The following is a 26823-nucleotide window of genomic DNA, read 5'->3' as shown; positions in this document are numbered from 1 at the left end:
AGGTTATATTGGTAAAAAATAGGAAGAAGTAAAAATAAATTCAAAAACTGGATGATGAGTTAAAAAACGGAAAGTTTCCGGGTAAATCGGAAGGGTTGGCAGGTATGCAGAAGGCATTTGATAATGTTGAGTGGACTAAGCGATTTGAGATTTTGAAGTTGAACAGGTTCAGATACCAAGAAAGAAGAATTATTTACAATCTGTACAAAAATCAGTCTGCACTAATAAGAATACAGGGCTGTGGAAAAGCAGCAGTCCAGAAAGGAGTAAGGCAAGTCTGAAGTTTGTGCTCAATGTTTATACAGAACACTTAGTAAAGGTAATCAAAGAGGAATTTGGAAAAGGAATCACAATCCAAGGAGAATAATTGAAACTCGGAGATTTTTCCATGATATTGCTATTTTATCATAGTCTGTGAAGATCTGGAGAAATTGCTGAATGATATGGACACAGTTTTGGAGGAGTACAAGAAGAAAATAAATAAATCCAAAACAACTGTAATGGAAAGTAATGGAGTGCAGCTGAATGAAGCAGGCGATGCAGGAAATATTAGATTAGGAAATAAAGTAGATGAATATCGTTAACTTGGACAGTAGAATAACTAACGACGGCAGAAGGAGGACATACAATGCCAACTAGCTCAAACAAGGAAAGCCTTTCTTAAGAAAAGAAATTTGCTCTCTTTGAACACTGACATAGGAATTAGGAAGAATTTTTGAAGGCTTTCGCCCGGAACGTGGCATTGTATGGAAGTGAAACATGGACAATAACTAGCTCAGAAAGAAAGAAAAGAGAAGCTTTTGACATGTGTTATTACAGAAGAATGCTGAAGATGAGATGAGAACGATTTGGCAAAATTTGACCGTAAGAAGAGAGAGAATGACAGGACACATTTTAAGACACCCAGACTTATTCAGTTGGTTTTTGAGGGAAGTGTAGGTGGTAAAAACACCAGAAGAAGACCAAGGTATAAACGTGGAAAATAAATTATAGTATATATAGGATGTAGTAAAACCATAGAAATGAAAAAGTTAGCACAGGATAGGGTGGCATGGAAAGGTGCTTCAAACCAGTCTGTAGAGTGGTGACCTAAACAACGTTTTAATGTATCCAGAAAGACGCACATGGAATGCTGTCGGTTGGTACGATTATTTATTCACATCCATTTACAAATTTAACACACACACAACCTTAATCACTGCTGTCACTAGCAAAATACACACCTCAACAAAGCTGCCATTTTAACAACTGCCTATCACTTCAATATGGACACTGCAACCATTGCATGTCACAACAACACGAGGTCACAGTATACTCCTGCTACACCATAACTCTACTAAAAAATAACTAACTACCGTCAAGATTGCCTCCTTATATATGTGCCTGGCCAGGCTTCTAGAAAGATAGTTACAAATAATACCTTCTCGAAAATCCTAGAGTGCTTAATGCATAGATATAGTGTACAGAATATTCTCCATCGTTCTCGTCTATCGAGTATCCTTCTGGAAGTTACAGTGTGTTTCACAATTTTGTAGTGGATTACAAATTATATATACAAGTAAGAATAAATTATATACATTATATACATTAACTGAACTGATATAAATGTCTATATACAGTGCATGATTCATGACATAACCTCACAAACAACACGATCATAGGTGTACTAATCACAGGGACTCATACTATCCCGTGGTTTTCCTCACATAGTGGGTACTAACCATCGGTAACACAGACTCACCGTGTAACCCATATAGTGGTGCTAATCACAGGCAATGCCCAAACCTAGGGTGTTTCTCACATAATGGTACTTATTATTATTATTATTATTATTATTATTATTATTATTATTATTATTATTATTATTATAATTCGAGCTCGACACTTGCATTAATTTACCCATGGGTGAGAGAACATTGTTTTCAAGTTATATCTGTTTATCACAATTGCGTCAGTTTGTGACCAGACTGATCCCGATTTCATGCCTTGTGAAGATTGATGGTAAAAGATCTGTGGGAAGACGGAGAAATTCCTGGCTGAAAGACTTGCGGCGGTGGTATGGACATTCGTCGATAGAAATCTTCCGTGCTGCCGTTTCGCGTGTAATCATAATCAATTGGATCGCCAACCTTCGAAGGGAGACGGCGTCATAAGAAGAAGTAGTTTAAAAGAGGACGAGTACAGCCTAGTAGAACAACACAAAAATACTATTCACAATGAAATTCTGAAAATACACCAAAGACCAATTTGCAATATAATCTCACGTTACATTTGGTCACTGGCTAGTAAACAGCATTTCCAGAATTTCCTGTAACATAATTTTTTTTTGTTAATTGCTATCCATTCTATTTAATTAATTTGTAACAACTGATGGATTATGTCCGATCTAGAAAGCCAAGAATAACAGCTGAGAGGATTCATCGCGCTGACCACATGAAACTTCATAATCTGCAGGCCTTTGGGATGAGCAGTGGTCACTTGGTAGGCCAAGGCCTTTAGGGGCTGTTGCGGTATGGGGTTTGGTTTTTCTGTAAAGGGCTTGTACTTGGTGTGTATCTGTACGAGTACCCACATTTATAACTACTCAAGGTTGTGAAGATGTTATGAACTGACAGATGAAGAGAGGATATAATACGTAATTGGTTTAGGAGTAGTGAAGGGAGTGCTTCATCACTACATCTGAATATGCTTAGACAAAATGGATCATTATTCATCTTAGCCTCTGAGAACAAATTATATTGAAGATGATAGTCAGCCAAGATACTCATTTTGTTTCTCTGGTAGATATTATATGTATTTATATGGTAGAAATTTACAAAGGAAAGATCTATTTGGGGAGCGACAATTATTTTGAGGCGAGTATTGACAAATTTACTGTAGTTTCTCTCTGCATGTGTAACTCACTCCACTCAAGGGTCACAATAAAGACAGTGGCTGTATGTTGTATGACTTCTAAAATTCATAAGACACCAGCTAACCTACATGCCATACTGATGAAAGACTAATGAAAAGGGGGATGAACGTTGCTCACGTCCGCAGGATTTACCTCCTCATTGCCCTGCACGTGCCTCCCGGGTGGTGCTAAGCGAGCAACAGCGATAGGCAGCCAGTCTATCCTAGGATCTCCTGGCTATCAAATTATGTCAAAGACACCATTTGGAAACAGCTCTTCTCAGAGCTCTTTAAAATGAAACATTAGTCCCACTATTCGTATTTTCCAACTCAATATAGAAAGTATCAGCAGAGCAAAGTGTGATTATCTCTCAAAAGTACTCAGAGAGAACAACATAGATGTTGTTGTCCTTCAAGGGACGCATGTTGCTAATGAAGAACAATTCTGTACTAGAGGTCGTATTGCTGGGTACATGGCACTAGGAGCAACTTACCATGAAGCATATGGAGTGGCCACATATGTCCGTAATGACATCAAAGAAGCTGAGCTACTATCTCAAAGCACAGAAGAAAATGTCCATCAGGTTGTCGTCCGACTTAATAATGTCTCAATCATCAACATCTACAAACCACCATGCATTTTATGCCCTCAATATGTTGTGCCAACTGCAGAACATCCTGCGATTTATGTGGGCGATTTCAACAGTCATCATGAACTCTGGAAGTATTCTAAAACAGATGATTGTGGACTTAAATTAATGGACTGGTGCAAAAGTAATAACCTCCATCTAGTATTTGATGTTAAAGATCGAGGAACTTTTCGATCAGCTGCATGGGGTAGAGATTCAAATCCAGATTTTTGCTTCATCAGCTCCAATATAAATGGAAATCCCTCGCACACTACACGCAAAGTGATGGGAGATTTCCCTCATAGCCAGCATAAACCAGTAATACTCGAATTTGGTGTCACAATTCCCATTATACATTCAACGCCACGTCCCCGATGGAATTTCCAGAAAGCCGATTGGTCTGCATTCTCTGTAGAACTAGATAAATGCATTCGTTGAATTCCCCCAAATCACCAGTTATCAACGTTTTGTTGGTGCAGTTATATCTACTGCTAAGAAATGTATGCCCGGAGGTTATCGGAAAGAATATGTTTCCAGCTGGAATGCCCAGAATGAGGAATTATTTAAGAATTTCCAACAAAACAGAGATGCAGAAACTGCTATAGTTGGGGACAAAACATGATGGCCTCAGTTCCTAGAAGCAAGCTCGAAGCCAGTAGTCAATCACACCCTGCACCCTGCTGAGTTAATGAGTTCTAAGTGATCCTTGTTTGTTTTGGAGAGGCTGCCAAACCACTTTCTTCCTCACTCCCTGTAGTATTTACCCTTTCTTCGTGTAGAGTGCAATAGCCGATTTGGCAACTCTGGCTGCAGTAGAGGTAGTAAATCCTATAACTCGCTAATAGACACCAAGCTGCCGCTGGAAAGTAGTGGAGTGAGGCGAGGTCGTCATGATTTGTCCCCAACTATAACAAACTTCTGGCTAGCTTGGATGATCGCCAAAGACAAAAGTGGGTTGAAACTGTCGAAAGCTTAGATTTTACTCATTCTAGCAGAAAGGCCTGGGGCCTTCTTAGAAGGCTAGGAGAAGGTGCACCAGTAAAGAAGGGTCAACCTCAAGTGACACCTGACCAAATAGCTTCCCATATTGTAACAACTTCCCAAGCTCCAGCTGATAAGAAGCATACAAAGTATGTTAGATGCCAGCTTTGTGCTCTGAAATTATCAGTACTTCGCATTTCTAGCTATTCACGTCCCTTTACAGCCCTGATGTTCAAGAGGCCCTCAAAGAACTAAAACCTGGTAAGGCACCTGGATTCGATGGAATTCATCCAGAATTCCTCATACATATAGGAGACAATGCAAAGAGATGGATGGCACAGTTCTACACGGACATTCTTCAGACTGGACAAATCCCATCTGAATTCAAGAAAGCTACAATTATTTCCATATTGAAGCCTGGAAAACCTGAAAACAGACCTGAAAGTTACAGACCAATAGCCCTCCTTAGCTGTTGCTACAAACTCTTTGAAAGGCTTATCTACAACAGAATTGGATCAACCTTTTTAGAACTCATTCCTGTGGATCAGGCAGGCTTCAGACCTAACCGAAACTGCTGTGATCAAGTACTTTCATTAACATCTTACAATGAGGCCGGATACCAGCAAAAACTTAAAACATCTGCTTTCTTTGTGGATCTCACTGCTGCCTTTGATACTGTTTGGAGGGAAGGATTGATTTATAAATTACTCAGAGCTATACCCTGCAGAACGATTGCACAGCTTATCAACAACATGATCAGCAACAGGAAATTCGAAGTCTGTTTAGGTGAGAAGAAAAGGTCAGTGAGAAAACTGCATAATGGTTTGCCCCTAGGATCAGTTTTATAGCCACTACTCCTTAATCTGTACATCTCTGATCTTCCAGAAACAATATCCAGGAAGTTCTGCTATGCTGATGACTTGACCCTGGCCACACAACACAAGATCTTTGAGAAAACTGAAGACATTTTGACTCAGGACTTATCCACATTGGCAGAATATTTCAGGAAATGGAGACTCAGACACAGTACAGCCAAAATGAAGGTTTCTTGCTTCCATTTGAGCAACCGGCTCGCTAACTTAAAACTAAATATTACCTTCTTCAATTGAGTACTTAATCACAATAGGTATCCAAAATACACTGACTGACAGAGCAAATGCAACACCAAGAAGGAGTGGTCAGAACTTTATGCCAATTGCAGGGTAGACTGACGTCACTGAGGTATGCTCATGATGTGAAATGCGCCACTGTGCTGCGCACGTAGCGAACGATAAATGGGACACGGCGTTGGCGAATGGCCCACTTCGTACCGTGATTTCTCAGCCGACAGTCATTGTAGAACGTGTTGTCGTGTGCCACAGGACACGTGTATAGCTAAGAATGCCAGGCCGCCGTCAACGGAGGCATTTCCAGCAGACAGACGACTTTACGAGGGGTATGGTGATCGGGCTGAGAAGGGCATGTTGGTCGCTTCGTCAAATCGCAGCCGATACCCATAGGGATGTGTCCACGGTGCAGCGCCTGTGGTGAAGATGGTTGGCGCAGGGACATGTGGCACGTGTGAGGGGTCCAGGCGCAGCCCGAGTGACGTCAGCACGCGAGGATCGGCGCATCCGCCGCCAAGCGGTGGCAGCCCCGCACGCCACGTCAACCGCCATTCTTCAGCATGTGCAAGACACCCTGGCTGTTCCAACATCGACCAGAACAATTTCCCGTCGATTGGTTGAAGGAGGCCTGCACTCCCGGCGTCCGTTCAGAAGACTACCATTGACTCCACAGCATAGACGTGCACGCCTGGCATGGTGCCGGGCTAGAGCGACTTGGATGAGGGAATGGTGGAACGTCGTGTTCTCCGATGAGTCACGCTTCTGTTCTGTCAGTGATAGTCACCGCAGACGAGTGTGGCGTCGGCGTGGAGAAAGGTAAAATCCGGCAGTAACTGTGGAGCGCCCTACCGCTAGACAACGCGGCATCATGGTTTGGGGCGCTATTGCGTATGATTCCACGTCACCTCTAGTGCGTATTCAAGGCACGTTAAATGCCCACCGCTACGTGCAGCATGTGCTGCGGCCGGTGGCACTCCCGTACCTTCAGGGGCTGCCCAATGCTCTGTTTCAGCAGGATAATGCCCGCCCACACACTGCTCGCATCTCCCAACAGGCTCTACGAGGTGTACAGATGCTTCCGTGGCCAGCGTACTCTCCGGATCTCTCACCAATCGAACACGTGTGGGATCTCATTGGACGCCGTTTGCAAACTCTGCCCCAGCCTCGTACGGACGACCAACTGTGGCAAATGGTTGACAGAGAATGGAGAACCATCCCTCAGGACACCATCCGCACTCTTATCGACTCTGTACCTCGACGTGTTTCTGCGTGCATCGCCGCTCGCGGTGGTCCTACATCCTACTGAGTCGATGCCGTGCGCATTGTGTAACCTGCATATTGGTTTGAAATAAACATCAATTATTCGTCCGTGCCGTCTCTGTTTTTTCCCCAACTTTCATCCCTTTCGAACCACTCCTTCTTGGTGTTGCATTTGCTCTGTCAGTCAGTGTATCTCAGTGTTACCTTGGACCGGACTTTATCATTCAAACATCATCTTTTGAACTTGTTGAAGAAACTGAAAACCCAAAACAATATTATTCAGAAGCTAACTGGTACTACTTGGGATCTACTGCAAACATCCTACGCTCTTCAGCCTTAGCACTGGTTTTCTCTGCTGCTGACTACTGTGCTCCAGTGTGGATTAATAGTCCGTATACAAAGTATATTGACCTACAACTGAATACCAGCATGCGTCTTATATCTGGCACCATCAGATCAACTCCAGTTCACTGGCTCGCACTGTTGTCAGGAATAATGCCACTTGTTCTTGCTCTTGTTCGAGAGTACAACAAGATCTGCAAGAATCCTCTGCTACCTGTTCTAAATGACATACCAGCTCTTAGTCTCAAAAGACTGAAATCACGACATCCACCCCTTTGTGATGCTGCTCTGAAGACGTCCACCAACTTCAATGCTTTGGAGGAGTGGAAAGGCTGCTGGAATAACTCTCCCGACGTGCCCATGCATAACATCTTCAGAGGGGAAAACATTGGAAATGGATCCCAACTGCCACGTGCAACTTGATCCAGACTGAACAGGATCAGGACAGGTCATGGAAGGTGCAGGGATTCTCTCTACAAGTTGAACTTTGTACCATCTCCAAATTGTGACTGTGGAACCCCTCGCCAGACTATTCCCCATATTGTAAGCGAGTGTCAACTACGGGCTTATCCAGGTAGTTTGGAAGACTTCCTATCTCCACTACAGTGGATTGAAAAGTTGGACATTCAGATATAAGAGATAACACTAATGCCTGAAGTGAATCAATGTTTTTGTTATCGTGTATATATTGTATATTATGTATATAATTTCCTTGCCATACGCTAATAATAATAACTAATGAAAAGCACTACCAAAATTTTTTAAAAATGAAATGGAAAACTTACTTTCTGCCCCCAAGTCATGTCACTCAATCCAACAACTGCAACGTCTTGAATATCGGGATGTCCAAGAAGATGAGTTTCAACTTCAATGGCACTTACTTTGTATCCACCAGTCTTAATTATATCTACAGAAGTTCGTCCAAGAATGCGGTATGAGTTTTCTGTATACTGTGCAGTATCGCCTGAAAAGTAAAGGTGCAAATTAAATACTGAAAAATCCATTTGGTTGCAAATTTACCAAATACAATAAGTTAATAGAAGTAAACTTACCTGTCTTAAACCAGCCATCCGGTGTGAATTCTTTTTCTGTTGCTTTAGGCCTTTTGTAATAATATTTAAACACACCAGGACCCTTCACCCACAACTCTCCATTCGTGGTGTCCTTTGATAAGATTCTGGTGCCTGAAGAGTTTCCAACAACTAAAACCTCAGGCTCTTGACTAGTATCAGTTCGGGCAATCTGAACTTCAACGTTTGGTAATGGAGTTCCAACAAAACCTGTGTTTATAAACATGAAAACATACTGAGGATAATATGTAAAAAATGTACAATATTAAACAACAAAGCATTGAGAATATAATATGAAAGAGGGTACAATATTAGTGAAGTACCCTTATAAGCAGAGCTTGAATTGAAGTTGTGACTATCCCAATGTCTCCCTCATAAACCCTTTCCCGGTCACGGCGCAATATATTGCGTAGCGCGGAAAGTGTCACAGCAGTTACGGCGCAAATATTGCGCGTCGAACTTCCGAGCATCAATTCTTCACTTCTCTTTGACTTTCAGCAATTATTGAAGAATTTGTCACATCTGCCATCTATCGGCTATATTACAGAAGCTTGCACTAATTTGTATTCTCGTTGGGAGCATTTATTAACTTTAATTTTTCATGTGAATGTCTACCACACTTGCGAGTCAATGCGATCTGATAAACATGGCTACTCGCAGGCATGCGGAAGTTTTGAAAGGTGATGAAAATTCTTTGAAATATTAATGAATGACGAAAGTGACGGTTCAGATTTGTGTGAAAGTGATTTAAACAGTGTTGACGATGAAGGTGTGATGATGAAGAATTACAACCAGCTACTGCGAAGAGGCAGAAATGAAATGTATCAACTGATCACCGGGTCTGGGAAAAAGAAAAGGGTAAAAATAAATGTTCACCTACGATTTCAGTTATAAGCCTGATCTAGCCAGAATCCAGGACCAATCTTTGACTGAAAACTCTCCAGAACTAGACATTTTCAAAAGAATTTTTCACCGGGCGAGTTGGCCGTGCGCATAGAGGCGCGCGGCTGTGAGCTTGCATCCGGGAGATAGTAGGTTCGAATCCCACTATCGGCAGCCCTGAAGATGGTTTTCCGTGGTTTCCCATTTTCACACCAGGCAAATGCTGGGGCTGTACCTTAATTAAGGCCACGGCCGCTTCCTTCCAACTCCTAGGCCTTTCCAATCCCATCGTCGCCATAAGACCTATCTGTGTCGGTGCGACGTAAAGCCCCCAGCAAAAAAAAAAAAAAAAAATTCCGCACCTTAGTGGAAAAAATAGTCGTAGAAACAAACTTGTATCAAGCTCAATACATAGAGAATAATTTGGTCATTTCTCCCACATCCGAGTATTAAAATGGACTGATGTTTATGTCGAAGAAATGTATTTATTTTTAGCAATAAGTATGCTAATGGGTCATGTAAACAAACATAGCTTAGAAGAATAATGGTTTGTGCCCAGCCCCATGCTTTGAGGAATATCATACAAAAAACTTTTAAGCAAGTAAATTGTGTGATATTGTTGTTTTTCATTTCATTCATCTGTATTTTATCCATTTTTGTGAATATAATGTCCAATGAGTGGGTTTTGCTATTTATAGAGATTTATTTATGTGCCTGTAAAAACCTAAATTGTGGGGTATGCGAGCATTTAGAAAACCTGACCTTGAAAGGGTTAACATAAGCAATAGCATGAGAATGCCCTTTTTTGGTTCCAGTAATTCTTAGGAACAATACTATGCAACCTTTATTAAACTTATCTAGTTATTATGTAACAAATATATAGGTACACTGTATCAAAACCTCAAAGCACACAAGTGCTATGTACATTTTTTTTCTTTCAGGATATCGATATATTGGTACCAACAGATGTTGCTTGTTGTTTAAAGGAACCAAACATCTAGGACATCGGCCCCTAATGGTACGAAATGAGACAAAATGTAACAACGATTTAAAACTCCAAAATCATCCACTGACCAGAATTCAAAACGTGATGACAAAGAATGTATGGGTGAATATGAATTTAAAACAATCAGAGGATCCAACCTGCAATGCCCCACATTCCCAGAAAATATTGAAAACAATAGTATTACTAACAAAGAAACTGCTTCTAAAGCACAATCCTGAATCAAGGATGCTTGTTGTCTAGAGGGATCCAAAATCCAGGTCATTGGCCCCTCATAATGGTACTTATCTCTAGTAAAGTAGAACCATGGTATTTGTCATACTGCGGTACTAATCAAAAGTAGTGTACACTCGCGCTATTCCACACATTATGGTACTACTCACAGGTAATGTAATACGCGCACGTAACGCAGACCTATGATGTTTCTCACATAGGGGTATTAATCACAGGGACTCATACTATTCCGTGGTGTTCCTCACATAGTGGGTACTAACCATCGGTAATGTAGACTCACAGTGTCACTCATATAGTGGTGCTAACCAAAGGCAACGTCCAGACCCATGGTGTTTCTCACATAATGGTACAAATTACAAGTAGTCTCATGGTTCTAATTCGATCACCCCTTGGTCGCCCCTTTCAGTCGCCTCTTACGACAGGCAGAGGATACTGTGGGTGTATTCTTTGTCTGCATCCCCCACCCACAGGAGGTTGTGTGTTTGGTCCACAAGAGCTATTTTATTTCGCTCAAGTCCGTCGGCATGCCAATTAGGACCCCCCTATCCACCACCAGGGACCCGCCACGTGGCAGTATCGCCTCTCCCCCCGCTACGCCAGCGTAACAGGTTCATGGGTACCAACAGATTCGTCATGAAAAATGGTATTGAATGCACAGTTGTTCTTTGTCCATATCATGTGGGAATTAAAAAACAGAAAACTGAAATTACCATGTCCTCACCTGTCTTGTTTACAAGTGCACACAAGTACTTAGTCCAGGTATCTTCCTTGTTGTCAGGTCTCACGCACTCTATTGTGCTAAGTCTGGACATGCACTAGCATCAGAAAGTTTAGACTCACCCATAAATTTTCACTTACTATGAAAGATAGGGGCTATTTGTTGAAAATCAAAAAAGAAATACCTATGTTTTTAGAACTAACTAGTTTTATTACACATTTCACTAGATTTTCCTTTACACTGATCATTCACAGGGAGCTAGAAACACAATCACAACATCTTAAGCAATCACACTGCCTGTTCATCAATGTGTCCACCCTTTGCTTTGATTACGGCTTTACAGATGCATGACATTCTAGCTGTTAATTTTTCCAAAGTCCCGGTATTTATACATCCCAGGTTTCTAACAGACATTGCCACAACCCATCCACACCACCTGGAGCCTTTTCTTTCACTTTCCTGTCAAGTTCTTCCCACAAAAGTTCAGTCGGTGACAGATCGGGTGATTGAGGAGGCCAGACCGTTAATTCCCTTGTTACCTTTCCAGATACTGCTTGCACAAATGAGGTGTTTAGGATCATTGTCCTGCTGTAGAACAAATCCTTCACCAATCAGCTTCATTCCAGATGGCACGGCATTGCGCGAAAGGATATGGTGATAGTGTTTCTTTTCCAGTATTCCCTCTACTTTCACCAAATCACCAACCTGATTATTTTCAAAACATCCCCACACCATCACATTTCCTCCTCCATGCTTCACCGACAGAATTATGTAGGATTCCATAACCCCTTCGCCAGGGCGGCGGCGAACGTATTGGCGACGATTGGAACATAATTTTTCAAATTTAGATTAATCCGTCCAAAGCACCTTTTTCCATAGTTCAGCGGTCCAGTTAGCATGCATTTTGGGCCATTGTAGCCTTTTCTGTTTGTTTACAGTTTTCAACAATTGATTTCCCTGCTGCAACGCGACCAAACAATCCCGCCACAAGCAGACGATTTTTCACTGTTGTCACAGACAGAGGTTCTCTTGTTTTATTTATCTCTGAGCAAATGTCTACCATTGCCCGCCTTCCGTTACGCTTCCTGAGGATTAAAATGATACAGACATTGATTCCCACAGGGAATCTGAAATATTTGTTCCAAATGAGTAAATTTATAATACCAAATAGCTGATGTACCCGTGCTTCGCTACGGGATTCTCAGAAAGACTGTCTTTGTTGTTTTTCTACCTGAAGTCGTCAGAAGGAATGTAGTGATCAAAAGCAATGTTATATAAAATACTCGATCAAATTAATAAACCGCACATTTTCTCACTTTTAACAAACAGTACTACGGTGCCGATCTAACAGTCCAAAGTTCCAGTGCTGCAATGACCAGACCGCAGACAGCCGTGAACACTTCTCTGCCATTATTCCGTTAAATATGCACACTGCTAATTCCAATAAGTGCCCCAGAGTAGGAATTGAATAGCTTGAACACTATGATGAACCAGTTTGTTACGTATCAGTAGTATCAGAAATTTATCTAACTCTCCAGCTACTTCCCGCCAATTCTCAGGCAGGCTGTTATGCTCGGTACGACCGGGTGAGTTGGCTGTGCGGTTAGGGGCGCATAGCTGTGAGCTTGGATCCGGGAGGTAGTGGGTTCGAACTCCACTGTCGACAGACCTGAAGATGTTTTTCCGTGGTCTCCAGACTTCACACCAGGAAAATGCTGGGGCTGTAACGTAATTAACGTTGGGGCTGCTTCCTTCCCACTCCTAGCCCTTTCGTATCCCATCATCGCCACGATTCCTATCTGTGTCGGCGCGACGTAGAGCAAATTAAAAAAAAAAAAAAACGCGGTATACAGTAGTAATCCCATCTCTCGGAGATGAATGGCAACAGAGATACAAAGCAAATCACAACAAACAATGGTCAATGTAATGTTATTGTTGATCAATGTTATGAGCTTTCTGTATTGTAGGCCTTCACATTCAGTTTTCGTTCGACTCTGTAATATAAGGCCGTCTTATAAAATTAATTATAGCGTAGACTGTAGTTCCTTATCCCCCGACTTTACACACCGATTTTCATTAAATTCTGTTTACCCATTTTCTTGTGACGGTGCTGATATGATCTTAACAACAAAAATCCATATTCATAAATATCTCCGTACCGAGCTCAATAGCTGCAGTCACTGAAGTGCGGCCAGTATCCAGTAATAGGGGGATAGTGGGTTCGAGCCCCACTGTCGGCAGCCCTGAGGATGGTTTTCCGTGGTTTCCCATTTTCACACCAGACAAATGCTGGGGCTGCGCCTTAATTAAGGCCACGGCTGTTTCCTTCCACTTCCTAGGCCTTTCCTATCCCATCATCGCCATAAGACGTATCTGTGTTGATGCAACGTAAAGCAAATAGAAAAAAGAAAAAATCTCCGTTATCATAGCCGGTACGGTCAAAATGTAAAAGACATAAATGATCGGAAATTTAATACTATTTATACAGTAATTGTCAATAAGACCACTATTAACACAAATATTCGAGAAGTAAATTTTGGGCCTTCCTCTAAACTACCATTTTGCTCAACGTGAATAAAGTTATTTAAGGCCCAGATTGGAGTGACTTATTCCCCGACTTTGCATACCGATTTTATTTACGATGGACAACTAATAAATATTTGAGAATTAAATTTTAGGCCTTCCCCTAGACTACCATTTCTCTCAATGTGAATAAGATTATTTATGGCATAGATTGTAGCGACTTATTCGCCGACTTTGCAAACGTATTTTAATAAAGAGAGGACCACTACTAACAAATATTTGCGAATAAAATTTTAGGCCTTCCCCTAAACTACCATTTCTTTCAGAGTGAATAAGATTATTTATAGTTTATATTGTAGCAACTTATTTTAGAACTTTACATACCGGTTTTCATTAAGATAGGACCACTAATAACATAAATATTTGAGAATTAAATTTTAGGCCTTCCCCTAAACTACCATTTCTCTCAGCATGAAAAAGATTATTTATGGCCTAGATTGTAGCGACTTATTCCCGGACTTTACATACAGATTTTCATTAAATTCTCTTCAGCCGTTTTCTCGTGATGCGTGTACATACATACAGACAAGACAGAAATTACGGAAAATTAAAAAATGCGTTTCCTTGTTACTATGGACATGACTGATAGAGAAATAGCATCCTTTTTAAATTTTGAGCAATGTACAGACAAAACTCTTATTTTATATATATAGATATACCGGGAGGTACAGCTGCCCCTATTTTTTCCCGAATATATGCAACCAGCTAGGACGTAAATGCCTCTTAGTCCCATCTTGCGCAACACCTTACAGCAATGTTATGTGCAGTTAACCCGATGTAGACTTCTCCGCACAATGGAAAAATGGTACAAGAGACAGTAAGTGAGGTCCATCTCAAAAACACTGTACCATTTTATGTAGAGCGGTGTCCAATACTCTACTAATTTTTATGAAATGTTACTATACTGTACAAACCATAAACACGCCTATAGCTGTCGGTAGAGAATTGCGCACCTGATTGGTCCAAGAGACCATTTTCTTTTGATAGAAAGGGCGGTCGTGGTATCATAGAAAACGTGATAGGGTAAGACCAATTACAGACATGTCAATGCACCACCATTTTGTACAGTCTCATCACATCGAAATTGATAGAAACGTGTTTTGCACTGTAGTTTATAATCTGTGGCACGCAAATGCTGTACAGCAGATGTGATAGCTTACGCCATGTAATTACTACCGTTAGAGCGATCAAAAAAGGCATAAAACGGGACCATAAGTCTGTAAATCATCAGTAACTTGTCGAAGCGGGAACTTCCGCTCTCCTCGTGAATACAGAGTTACAAGGACGGCGCTTGTACGTTGCAAATAGCTGCGCGGAATTACGTATGGAAGACGTACCTCGATAGGTTACTTGAAGCAGGAAGGGTTCCAACCATTCTTGAGTCATGCATTTTTTAATGTCATTTCGTATTCGCCTAGGCATCGTTTACGAAGACCTTTCTGAAGTCTCCGATATTCTTCTACGGAAGTTATAATAAACAGGTATCATAAATATCGGCACATATGCACCGATTGTGAATACCACCTGAAACATAACGCTGGACTCATTCAACCAAGTAACGCGTAGAAAATGGTTGCAACTATCTGGGCGTAAGAGAGACGCGATTCTTTAGTTCACTGTGGTGTTTGCACATTCGAGTTCAGAACTTTTAACATCAACGATCAGTATCGAAGCGATAGCCTAGGTAATTAGGTAATTCCATTAGTACAGAGCTACGAGACCAATTCTTTGTTGCCTGCAGTGGCTACATGGCACCAATCGCAGCGAGCATACGATATGTTAGCAGGCATGTAGAGTTCGAATCTAGTTACGAGCTTTACAATTTTATTTATATATTATACTTGTAAGGCCATTCGTAATAAATATTTAACGTTCTTAAGTCTCAAAAGTAATTTGCCACCTTTACAAAGAAAGCATACATACGAAAGGAATAATAACATGCGACTTCCATATGGCAAACGACTACAGGGAATGAAGCGCAGTGCACGTGCTGTCAACATTCTGACCCACCCATTCAACCAAGCAACTGCGCACGTTCGACTCGAAGACCAACTAACAGCGATCTACACTTCATACGTAGGGCACATGAAACAGCATATCGTAATCCTAGCAGCAACGTGTGAGCACGTACGGTACGGTTAGCACAAAAGCAAACATTATGTATTCACGGGATGATTATGTGAATATGGTACTACTTTATTTTATGGAGAAGCAAGGCAAAATGCACGGGAAGCCAGACGCTTGTATCAAGAACGATTTCCTGGACGAAGGCTGCCAACTGCAGATACATTTCGACGTGTTGAAAGACGGTTGCGTGCAACGGGGTCATTTCATACATTACCCCCCGTTCGGGATGCTCCGGTGACGTCTGGAAATAACGACAAAGCTGTTCAAAATGCAATTGCATACAACCCGCACACAAGCTCACGGGCCATAGGAAATGAACTGAACATCAGTCATGTATCTGTACTGCGAATATTGCACCGCCATAAATTCCACCCTTTCCATCAACAGCTGCACCAGGAACTTCACGGAGATGACTTTCCAAAACGGATAGAATTTTCGCAATGGATATTACAAAGAGTTGAAGCTGGTGCGAATTTCTTAATTGACATTCTCTTTAGTGATGAATCCAGATTTCACAACAACGGAACTGTTAATCGTCACAACTTCCATTACTGGAGCGTTGAAAATCCTCACTGGATCAGGGGAGCTCGATTTCAGGTACAATGGGGCGTCAACGTGTGGTGCGGGATACTAGGTGACAAGATAATTGGACCATATTTCTTCGAAGGAAACCTCACGGGACGACGCTATCTAGAGTTTCTTCGTGAGTACCTACCACTCTTATTGGAAGATGTGCCCCTTATGACATAGTTATGGATGTTGTTCCAGCAGGATGGAGCTCATCCACACTGGTCGTTGGCAGTACGGAACCAGTTGCATAGGACATATCCTGGACGATGGATTGGACGAGGGGGTCCGGTCACATGGCCGGCTAGATCACCTGACCTTACTCCACTCGACTTTTTCCTCTGGGGTTATTTAAAGGAAAGAGTCTATGAGCAGGAGCCTGAGAGCCCGAATCATTTACGGCGGCTCATCACGGAAGCCTGCAGGCAGATTCCACCACATATGTTGCAGCAAGCAAGAATGTCTCTCCTCCACCGTGCTCAGATGTGCATTAACGAAGCAGGTGGTCATTTTGAACATTTGCTTCATTAATCGAATGGCCATGCATAAGCCCATCGCACCGCTGTCGGTACAATCTCACTTTATTGCAAATAGCTCTTTTAAGAGCTCCTTAAAAAACAAACATAGCTGAGTACCTGCAATATGAGAACTGATCATGATTTAGATTTGTCGTCAACAACATGACTCTCACGAACATCAACAACGCAATAAAAATATTCGTCGTACTCAGGACTCGAACCGCCTACTAACGAACACCGGTACTCTCGTCTAACTTTTAGCAAGCTCGGCTATCACGCGTTGCTGTTTAGCGCTGTTGTGTTGCTGCTACTTCTAGTCATTAACCAATAATATTCTCTGTACAGGACGTTTCAACGACACATAATTTTCACGATTCTTTACCATCAATCGGTATTTTATCATTAATGCTGATTTGCTTGAAACGAATAAACGAATTATGTAAAGCGTCGTAAGAGCAGACATTGTAGTGAGTAGTCAAGGTCAATATTTTTAGGTTCGACTATAATCTGCGGGTTGCATAAAACTACGTGAATAGGGGCAGCTGTACCACCCGGTAGATATAAATGGTCCATTATTGGACATTATAAATTTTCCAGCTAACTCATTCCTGGTTGCCAGCCCAGCCTAGCACACGGGGGCGAAACGCTGGCAACCAGGAATGAGAAATGTATTTTCGGAAGTCTTTCCTTTCTTCCAAACAGGTTGAACGTTTCATCGTTCTCAGTACACTGCACCATCCGAGTCGGATCCGAAGTGGAGAAAAGGAAATGTTCATGTATTTGACACACCCACTTCTTCGAACATCCATCACACAGCTCCAAACGAGTTTCAAAAGAGAGACAAATGCATTTATGTCAGCTTCCCCCTTTTGGAGGTTGCTAAAAAGACGAAGCTTACATGAAAATTTGATTAATAACTACAAGGGTCATTTATAATATATCCATATATGATAAGTATACTACATTAAAGCCTACTTAATATAGTAATTAAAAATGTGTATCAGTCAATAATTCTAAAATCCATGAGGGATTCCTCATAGGACAAAGATGTAGCTAAGAGTATAGATGATTTTTGACTATTGCTAATGATCCTTTCAGAGCTGCTAAACCCGAGTCCTTAATAAATTGGTTATGCAGATTAAATTTCTTACAAAAGTTGTGAAATGTGTGAGTAATGGTGCCTCGTGTTCCTATCATCAATGCTACGAGTAGCAGCCTTCCTATTGGGAAACTAGGCATTCGAAATACTGGGCTATGTGCTGTTATCAGCTGGTAGGAAATACCACTGCACTAGTTCACTGAGAAAATCAGCGCAGAAGTTACTAGTGACACTCTATTCCAGTCCGGTACAAACATATTTTACGAGTGTTCTAGGTATGGGACATGAGTTTTTGGTGATCTCAAAATTGTTTGTTAGTCCACAGTGAGCAAGTATTTGTGTAATACTGCATCATATAAACTCAAGGTGATCAGTTATGTCGAACCATACGGGAATAGAGTAGTGGGCCGGAAGTATTCAGTGTCCGAATGCAATGTGCGCTACCGCAGCAATAGAGAAGTGCACTTCAAGTGACCAACAAGTCTCACAAAGCATTTCGCGGACCAAAAAGCGGCAAGTTTTGGCAAGTAGAGGAGGATCTGCTTGAATATATGATTTTGTTATGCAACGTTGGATATGCCGTTTCTCACGAAATGTTGCATTTTAACTCATTGCGAACCGTGGACAGCGTAAGACGTTTAAGCTTGCTCCTATGCTGCGGGCCGTGGGCGGCGTAAGATGTTTAATGTTCCGCGCGAAGCAATGCTGTTTATATTCGTCATCTATGCATTCTTACACCTTAGTCAGCATTACTGGTTGTAGCAGGAAGTTGGTTGACCTTTTTGAGAAAACCCTCGCGTTGAGTGGGCTCATGTTTATCTTAGCTGTTTTAGCGGGAATATCTCAGCACTTCCTCATGCGTCAAGACGGTACTTGAGATTCCAATGCAGTGCGTGTCGTTCTTACCGAGTGTAGTATAATGGCTTATAAAACAAAGTTTCTTACGGAAGATTAATTATTAGACATTATTCACAATGATTATTCTGGTGATGAACTTATTCTTGAAATAGACTCAGATAGTGAAAGTGAGTGACGAGGAAATTACGATTCCGGAATCCAATAGGCCTATAGAGAAAAGTGAAGTGCCTGATACATATCATCCTAGTTATTGTCCACCCGTTCCACCATTTACAGAGAATTCAGGTATAAATGTTCAAATAGAAAGTAAGCAGGATATTTTGAGTTACGTGAGTATTTTCATGAATGACGAATTTTATCAGTATGTGTGTGAGCAGACCAATCTATACGTGAGTCAAGTGATAAGTGCGGTGCCCCGGTCTTTCACAAAGAATTCGATCATGCAATCGTGGAAACCGATTAGTCAAAAATCCTGAATGTACTGGACCGAAGACCATGTTTTTCATACTCCGATATTTTCTCATACAATGTTCCGAAAACGCTTCCTTCATATTCTTTCATTTCTTCACATCGGTGACAGTAATCATTATGCCGAAAATACAGATAGTCTGTACAAAATTAGACGTATTTTGAAACCTGTGACACCAGATATCACACCCTAAATATTTACTAGAGGTAAGCACAAAGTATCATTTTTCTAACATTTATAGTTTAGGAGTAACTGTAAATTGTATTAAGTGATGCACGTCAGGAGGGCCGGGCATGAAAATGGCTGGTCCAGGCATTCAAGTGTTCCGCTACGAAGCAGGTACTGAACGTGTTAAAGGATGAGATATAGCTGCTGCAAACAGCTGGAATCAGTGTCTCAGATCTGAAGGTTAGCCACGGCTGGATGATTAATTTTATGAAGAGAAATGGACATTCTCTTTGACGAAGATCAACATTATGCCAAAAAATGCCGAATGATTTCAACCAAAAAGTAATTGACTTTCATAGTTTTGTGGTTGAGAAGCGTAAAGTGAGGGAATATTTATGGCCGGTTTCTGGTACACCAGTTACCTGTGAGTTACCTAAATTTGCTTGTAACTTAAACTGCGCTGTTAACTTTAACGAGTATCCAGAAAATTAAATCAACATTTATAAGCCCTGATAATAAACAGTACAGTTACTGTCATGTTTAGTATCTCTTGTTCTCCAATAGATGTCTCTACGCAAATGTTTTTAGGGTTATTTTGGTAATATCTAGTTACTTTTACTAGCAGAAGTTTTCTATAATGAAAATTGGTTGGGAAACATGTACACAGACATCTCAATCGCAATGCGATTATAAGAAGTCAGTGAATGATAGCTACTTGGTGCGACACAATACAGAAATGTCGGCTAATTCTAAACGTGCGAAAAATTTCAGTCCTTTCGAGAGGAACTTGTTAATAGACCTCGTTCTTCAAAGAAAAGAAGTGATTGAGAATAAGAAGACTGATGGAGCAACAGTATCTCAGAAAAAATGTTCTTGGGAGGACTTATGTAAAGTCTTCAATGCATCCAGCCAGACAGGAGGATGGTCTGCAAAACAGTTAAAAGAACTGTATTTCATTATCAAAAAGAAAGCAAGAAAAAACAATAACGAAGACAGGGTAAGTATTGATACATCCTCTAACTGGTAATGTGCACTGGTGACGTGAGGTCTCTGAGACTTGTGACAAAATAGAGTTCAATGAGAAATATTTGGCATCTTATACAAGTACTACTATTATTTTATTGGACTCAGCATGTAATACACTGTGAACAATCTGGCAACTCGCACTTTTCTTTTATATGTAATTTTACTTGATAAGCTCCCAAACCCTTCAAGAAATCCACTTTATCCAGTCTTTCAGGCTGCAACTTGAACAACACGAAAGCGTTACAAACTGCAATCTACAATAGCCGATCACTACATTTTTCATAGTAGTTCCCTAATACGTTCCTCGAACTGAGGATTTGTAATCTTAATAACTGCAATGGACCAGCCATTTGATATGTTTTACTTCCGCGGGCCATGCAACATGCATTGACAAAAATACTCTCCTAACTGGTGACGTGAGCTCTGGCTGTCCACTTGAGAATTTTAATCGTAGTGAGCTAACCCTGACCTTGGGTATGAAGTGTGTTGACACAGATAAGAAGGTAACATAAACTACAGTTCCCTGCAAGATTTATAATTAAAGAAGTCCAGATGTTTTATATTTCGTGGGAGTATACGAGACCTCACATCACCATTTAAATGATATAATAAAATTAAAAGAGCAATGAAAAATCGGTATTTATTATTCAGCAGGCTTATATTAAATGCATACCAGTAACTAAGATGTTGATTATTTAGTATAAATGTAAATATTAATGGTGAATGTTCTTTAATTTCAGATTAGGTGTTCACTAACTGGTGGTGGGATTCATGAAACAAAGGCTGACGAAATAGATCTTAAGATTACAGGTGCACTGAAATATCAATTTGAACCAGATGAAAATATATTTGATTTCAGTTCTATTTTGTTTAATGATTCAGTTCCCGTATTCGAAGGTACGTCTACAGTAGAGGCGTCATGTACCGAGGACGTTGTAAGTGAAACAGCTAGGACAGATGACACCATCCAAGTGGAATCAGTGACTGAAGCCAATGATAAGGTGGACGTAAATGTAGTGAATGAAATGTTGTCGACTCCAGCACTCCCTAGGCCTAAACCAGCACCTAAAAGAAAATCAGATTATGTCCACAGCGTCAGTGAAAGCATTGTAAATAGAAAGAAAGCCAAAACTGATATAGATGAAGAACTTGCGATAATTAAAAAGAAGGAATTAGAAATGAAGGAAGTAGAACATAATAAAAAAGATGAAATATTAGAGTGCTCTTAAGGAGTTGAAAAAACAAGAATATGAACTTAAAATTAAGGAACTTGATTATAAAATTAAATTAAAACAATTTGAAATGATGTAAGAACAATCTAAAACAAATACTATTTTCCATTTTTGCGTGTCATATTAATCTGAAAATTAGCCTATGTTAATACATTATAATTTGTGATAATCTATAGTCTAATACATCAATTTATATTAGAATATAAATGTTTCATATTTACATTATCTGAAAATGCTTTCCAGAATTGCGGCACGAACAGCATTACCCTCATTACCAGGTAGGTTTTCTGTGGGTACTAGGTCGACGTAATCTGCATCCATTTCCATGACTGGCATATCCTCTTTTTCTTCTATCGCTAAGTTGTGTAATATAGCAGCTGCTATTAAAGCGGTTTGTCATTTGGTGCGAAATCCCGAAGCCAGGATAGCGAAACATCTCTTAAGAACTCCAAAGCACCGTTCAATGCAATTTCTGGTTCGTTGTTGTGTTGTTTGAGTCATCAGTCCATAGACTGGTCTGATGCAGCTCTCCATGCCACCCTATCCTGTGCTAACCTTTTCATTTCTACATAACTATTGCATCCTACATCTGCTCTAATCTGTTTGTCATATTCATACCTTGGTCTACCCCTACCGTTCTTACCACCTACACTTCCTTCAAAAACCAAATGAACAAGACCTGGGTGTCTTAAGATGTGTCCTATAATTCTATCCCTTCTTCTCGTCAAATTTAGCCAAATCAATCTCCTCTCACCAATTCGATTCAGTATCTCTTCATTCGTGATTCGATCTATCCATCTCACCTTCAGCATTCTTCTGTAACACCCCATTTCAAAAGCTTCTATTCTCTTTCTTTCTGAGCAGGTTATCGTCCATGTTTCACTTCCATACAATGACACGCTCCACACGAAAGTTTTCAAAAACATTTTTCTAATTCCTATATCAATGTTTGAAGTGAGCAAATTTCTTTTCTTAAGAAAGCTCTTCCTTGCTTGTGCTAGTCTGCATTTTATGTCCTCCTTACTTCTGCCATCGTTAGTTATTTTACTACCCAACTAACAATATTCATCTACTTCCTTTAAGACTTCATTTCCTAATCTAATATTTCCTACATCACCTGCCTTCGTTCGACTGCACTCCATTACTTTTGTTTTGGACTTATTTATTTTCATCTTGTACTCCTTACCAAAGACTTCATCCATACCATTCAGCAACTTCTCGAGATCTTCTGCAGTCTCAGATAAAATAACAATATCATCGGCAAATCTCAAGGTTTTGATTTCCTCTCCTTGGACTGTGATTCCCTTTCCAAATTTCTCTTTGATTTCCTTTACTGCCTGTTCTATGTAAACATTGAAAAGGAGAGGGGACAAACTGCAGCCTTGCCTCACTCCTTTCTGGATTGCTGCTTCTTTTTCAAAGCCCTCGATTCTTATCACTGCAGACTGATTTTTATACAGATTGTAGATAATTCTTCGTTCTTGGTATCTGATCCCTATCATCTTCAGAATCATAAATAGCTTGGTCCAATCAACATTATCAAATGCCTTTTCTAGATCTACGAATGCCATGTACGTGGGCTCGTCCTTCTTGATTCGATCCTCTAAGATCAGACGTAAAGTCAGGATTGCTTCACATGTTCCTACATTTCTTCTGAAACCAAATTGATCTTCTCCCAACTCAGCTTCAAATTGTTTTTCCATTCTTCTGTAAATGATACGTGTTAAAATTTTGCAGGCATGAGATACTAAACTAATGGTGCGGTAGTTTTCACACCTGTCAGCACCGGCTTTCTTGGGAATAGGTATAACAACATTCTGCCGAAAATCGGATGGGACTTCTCCTGTCTCATACATCTTGCACACTAAATGAAATAACCTTGCCATGCTGGTTTCTCCTAAGGCAGTCAGTAATTCAGTGGGAATATCATCAATTCCAGGTGCCTTGTTCCTATTTAGGTCACTCACAGCCTCTTCATGTTCCAGAACCAAATTATCTACATCTTTACCTTGATACAACTGTTGGATATGCTCCTGCCATCTTTCTGCTTCGTCTTCTTTCCCTAGAAGTGGCTTTCCATCCGAGCTCTTAATATTCATGCACCTAGATTTCCTTACTCCAAAGGTTTCCTTGATTTTCCTGTATGCAGCATCTACCTTTCCCAGGACCATACAGCCTTCGACATCCTTGCACTTCTCCTTCAGCCATTCTTCCTTAGCTACCTTGCACTTTCTATCCACTTGATTCTTTAATCGCCTGTATTCTTTTCTGCCCTCTTCATTTCTAGCATTCTTGTATTTTCGTCGTTCATCAATCAGGTCTAGTATCTCCTGAGTTATCCACTGATTCTTAGTTGATCTTTTCTTCCTTCCTAACATTTCTTCAGCAGCCCTACTGACTTCATTTTTCATGACCCTCCACTCTTCCTCTATAGTGTTTCCTTCAGCCTTTTCATTTAGCCCTTATGCAACATGTTCCTTGAAACAATCCCTCACACTCTTTTCTTTCAACTTGTCTAGATCCTATCTTTTTGCATTCTTTCCTTTCTTCAATTTCTACAACTTCAGATGGCATTTCATGACCAACAAGTTGTGGTCAGAGTCCACGTCTGCTCCTGGGAAAGTTTTGCAATCCAACACCTGGTTTCTGAATCTCTGCCTAATCATAATGAAGTCTATTTGATACCTCCCAGTGTCTCCAGGTCTCGTCCACGTATACAGCCGTCGTTTGTGGTGTTTGAACCAAGTATTGGCAACGACTAAATTATGATCAGTGCAGAATTCAACCAGCCGACTTCCTCTTTCGTTCCTTTGTCCCAATCCAAATTCTCCTACTATACTACCTTCTCTTCCTTGGCCTACCACTGCATTCCAGTCTCCCATCACAATTAGATTCTCATCACCTTTTACATATTGTATTAAATCTTTTATCTCCTCATATATTCTTTCAATTTCTTCATCATCTGCTGAACTAGTAGGCATATAGACCTGCACTATTGTGGTGGGCATTGGTTTGGTGTCTATCTTGACGACGACAATTCTTTCACTATGCTGGTCATAGTAGCTTACCCGCTGCCCTATTTTCTTATTCATTATTAAACCAACACCTACATTTCCCCTGTTTGATTTCGTGTTGATAATTCAGTAGTCGCCTGACCAAAAATCCTGTTCTTTCTGCCAACGTACTTCACTTATACCAACTACATCTAACTTTAGCCTATCCATCTCCCTTTTCAGATTCTCTAACCTACCACAACGATTCAAACTTCTAACATTCCACGCTCCGACTCGCAGAATGTCAGTATCCATCTTCCTGATGATCGCCCCCTCTCGTGTAGTCCCCACCCGGAGATCCGAATGGGGGACTATTTTACCTCAGGAATATTTTACCCGGGAGGAAGCCATCATCAGTACATCATTCATACAGAGAGAGCTGCATGTCCTCGGGAGGTAGTTACGGCTGTAGTTTCCCGTTGCTTTCAACAGTGTAGCAGTATCAACACAGCTAAGCCATGTTGAGTATTATTACAAGGCCGTATCAGTCAATCATCTAGACTGCCACCCTTGCAACTACCGAAAGGCTGCTACCCCCCTTTCGATGAACCATTCGTTAGTCTGGTGTCTCTCAACAGATACCCATCCGATATGGTTGCACCTGCGGCTTGGCTATCTGCATCATTGGGACACGCAAGCCTCCCCACCGCGGCAAGGTCACATGGTTTGCAGAGGAGGTTTCTGGTTCATATATGTGCTGAATTGTATCGTTCTTGCACATTATTGTGAGGGTTTAGAATCGGCATAAGAATGAATTTCTTCTGCTGGTATGCACTGTCAGCAAGCAAAAAAGAGTTTGGAAATTCTCCTCGAACAAGTCTGAGATTCAGTGCAGATGCATGTGCAGATGTATGTCATCGTCATCGTCAATTAACTACTCCACGCAGCCCAGCTATTTTTCAGCAAATTCATGATAACACTACTATTGATTTTACAGCAACAAGATTATTACAATTATATTCTGGAAATGTCAATTGACCACTCACTCAAGTTTACTTGAAATCTGCCTGGTCCAACCCAAACAGTTCCTTTGTCACTTAATGTACTCTAACCTAAAGATGTGACAAGAACAGACATTTGTGTTCCGTTTATGTTAGCTGGTATTTTTTTCTTCCCATTTGCTTTATGCCGCACCGACAGGTCTTATGGAGATGATACAATAAGAAAGGGCTAGGATCGAGAAGGAAAAATTCATGGCCTTATATAAGGTACAGCTCCAACATTTGCCTGGCGTAAAACGAGAAATCACAGAAAACCATCTTCAGAGTTGAACAATGTCAGTATTTTGCGGGCTTGTAGGCCGTGGTCTAAGAGCATAGGGTGGTCCCAACATTTCACTGAAGACTGCATTCAGCATCTTCAAAGTTCCAAATTACTTTGATGGCTATGAAGCTCTCAGTGGAATGGAGTGGTGTCACAATTCCTGCTCTTTGTCCAATGACTGAAGCAGCATGGAGCCCGGTGTTGTCGATCTGCCTTGGTGAGACAGGCAACTAATCACCCATCGCTTTTTCTGGCCTGCCTCGACCACTGTGTCCTTCAGGATTGAAGGTTTTTAGGATTGGAAACCAGGCTTTGTTGACCTATCAGATTCCTCCTTACGGTTGAAGCTGTTGGTGTGCTTCAGGATTTCGTTACCTTCCCATTGTAGCCAGGAGGGTTAAGATACAGTAGATGACAGTACTTCGATGGGATAGAATATTGGTTAAAAAAACAGCCAATCAGTGACCATCTCCCCACAATGGTGGACTAATAGGCGAGCAGCGCACCATAGCCTGCACTATCACTGGCCAAAAAACAGTCAATAAACAACCCCCCCCCCACTATGCTGGACTACAGTCGCTGGAATTGTGACACCACTCCATTCCACTGAGAGCTTCGCAGCCACTGAAGTCATTCAGAACCATTGGAGATGCCGAACACAGTCTTCGATGAAATATTCGACCCATTATATGCCCTTGCACCACTGCCTACAAGCCCAGAAAATACACACATTGTTCATACTG

General features: G+C 41.0%; 1 protein-coding gene across 8 annotated transcripts in view; it reads right to left on the bottom strand.

Annotated features, from left to right (window-relative positions):
- Acsf3 (Acyl-CoA synthetase family member 3) overlaps nucleotides 1–26823 on the bottom strand; it is a 197381-nt gene that overhangs the window by 8899 nt on the left and 161659 nt on the right. For all 8 annotated transcript variants that reach the window (XM_067150220.2, XM_067150224.2, XM_067150219.2 and 5 more), the window contains 2 exons: nucleotides 8263–8490; nucleotides 7996–8174 (listed from right to left, as the gene is read on the bottom strand). In XM_067150220.2, coding sequence (XP_067006321.2) covers nucleotides 7996–8174; nucleotides 8263–8490 — 407 coding nt within the window. The remainder of the gene's footprint in view (nucleotides 1–7995; nucleotides 8175–8262; nucleotides 8491–26823) is intronic.

Source organism: Anabrus simplex, chromosome 6, assembly GCF_040414725.1.
Source record: "Anabrus simplex isolate iqAnaSimp1 chromosome 6, ASM4041472v1, whole genome shotgun sequence".
Lineage (NCBI taxonomy): Eukaryota > Metazoa > Arthropoda > Insecta > Orthoptera > Tettigoniidae > Anabrus > Anabrus simplex.
This window is presented reverse-complemented; position numbering and strand designations above follow the sequence as displayed.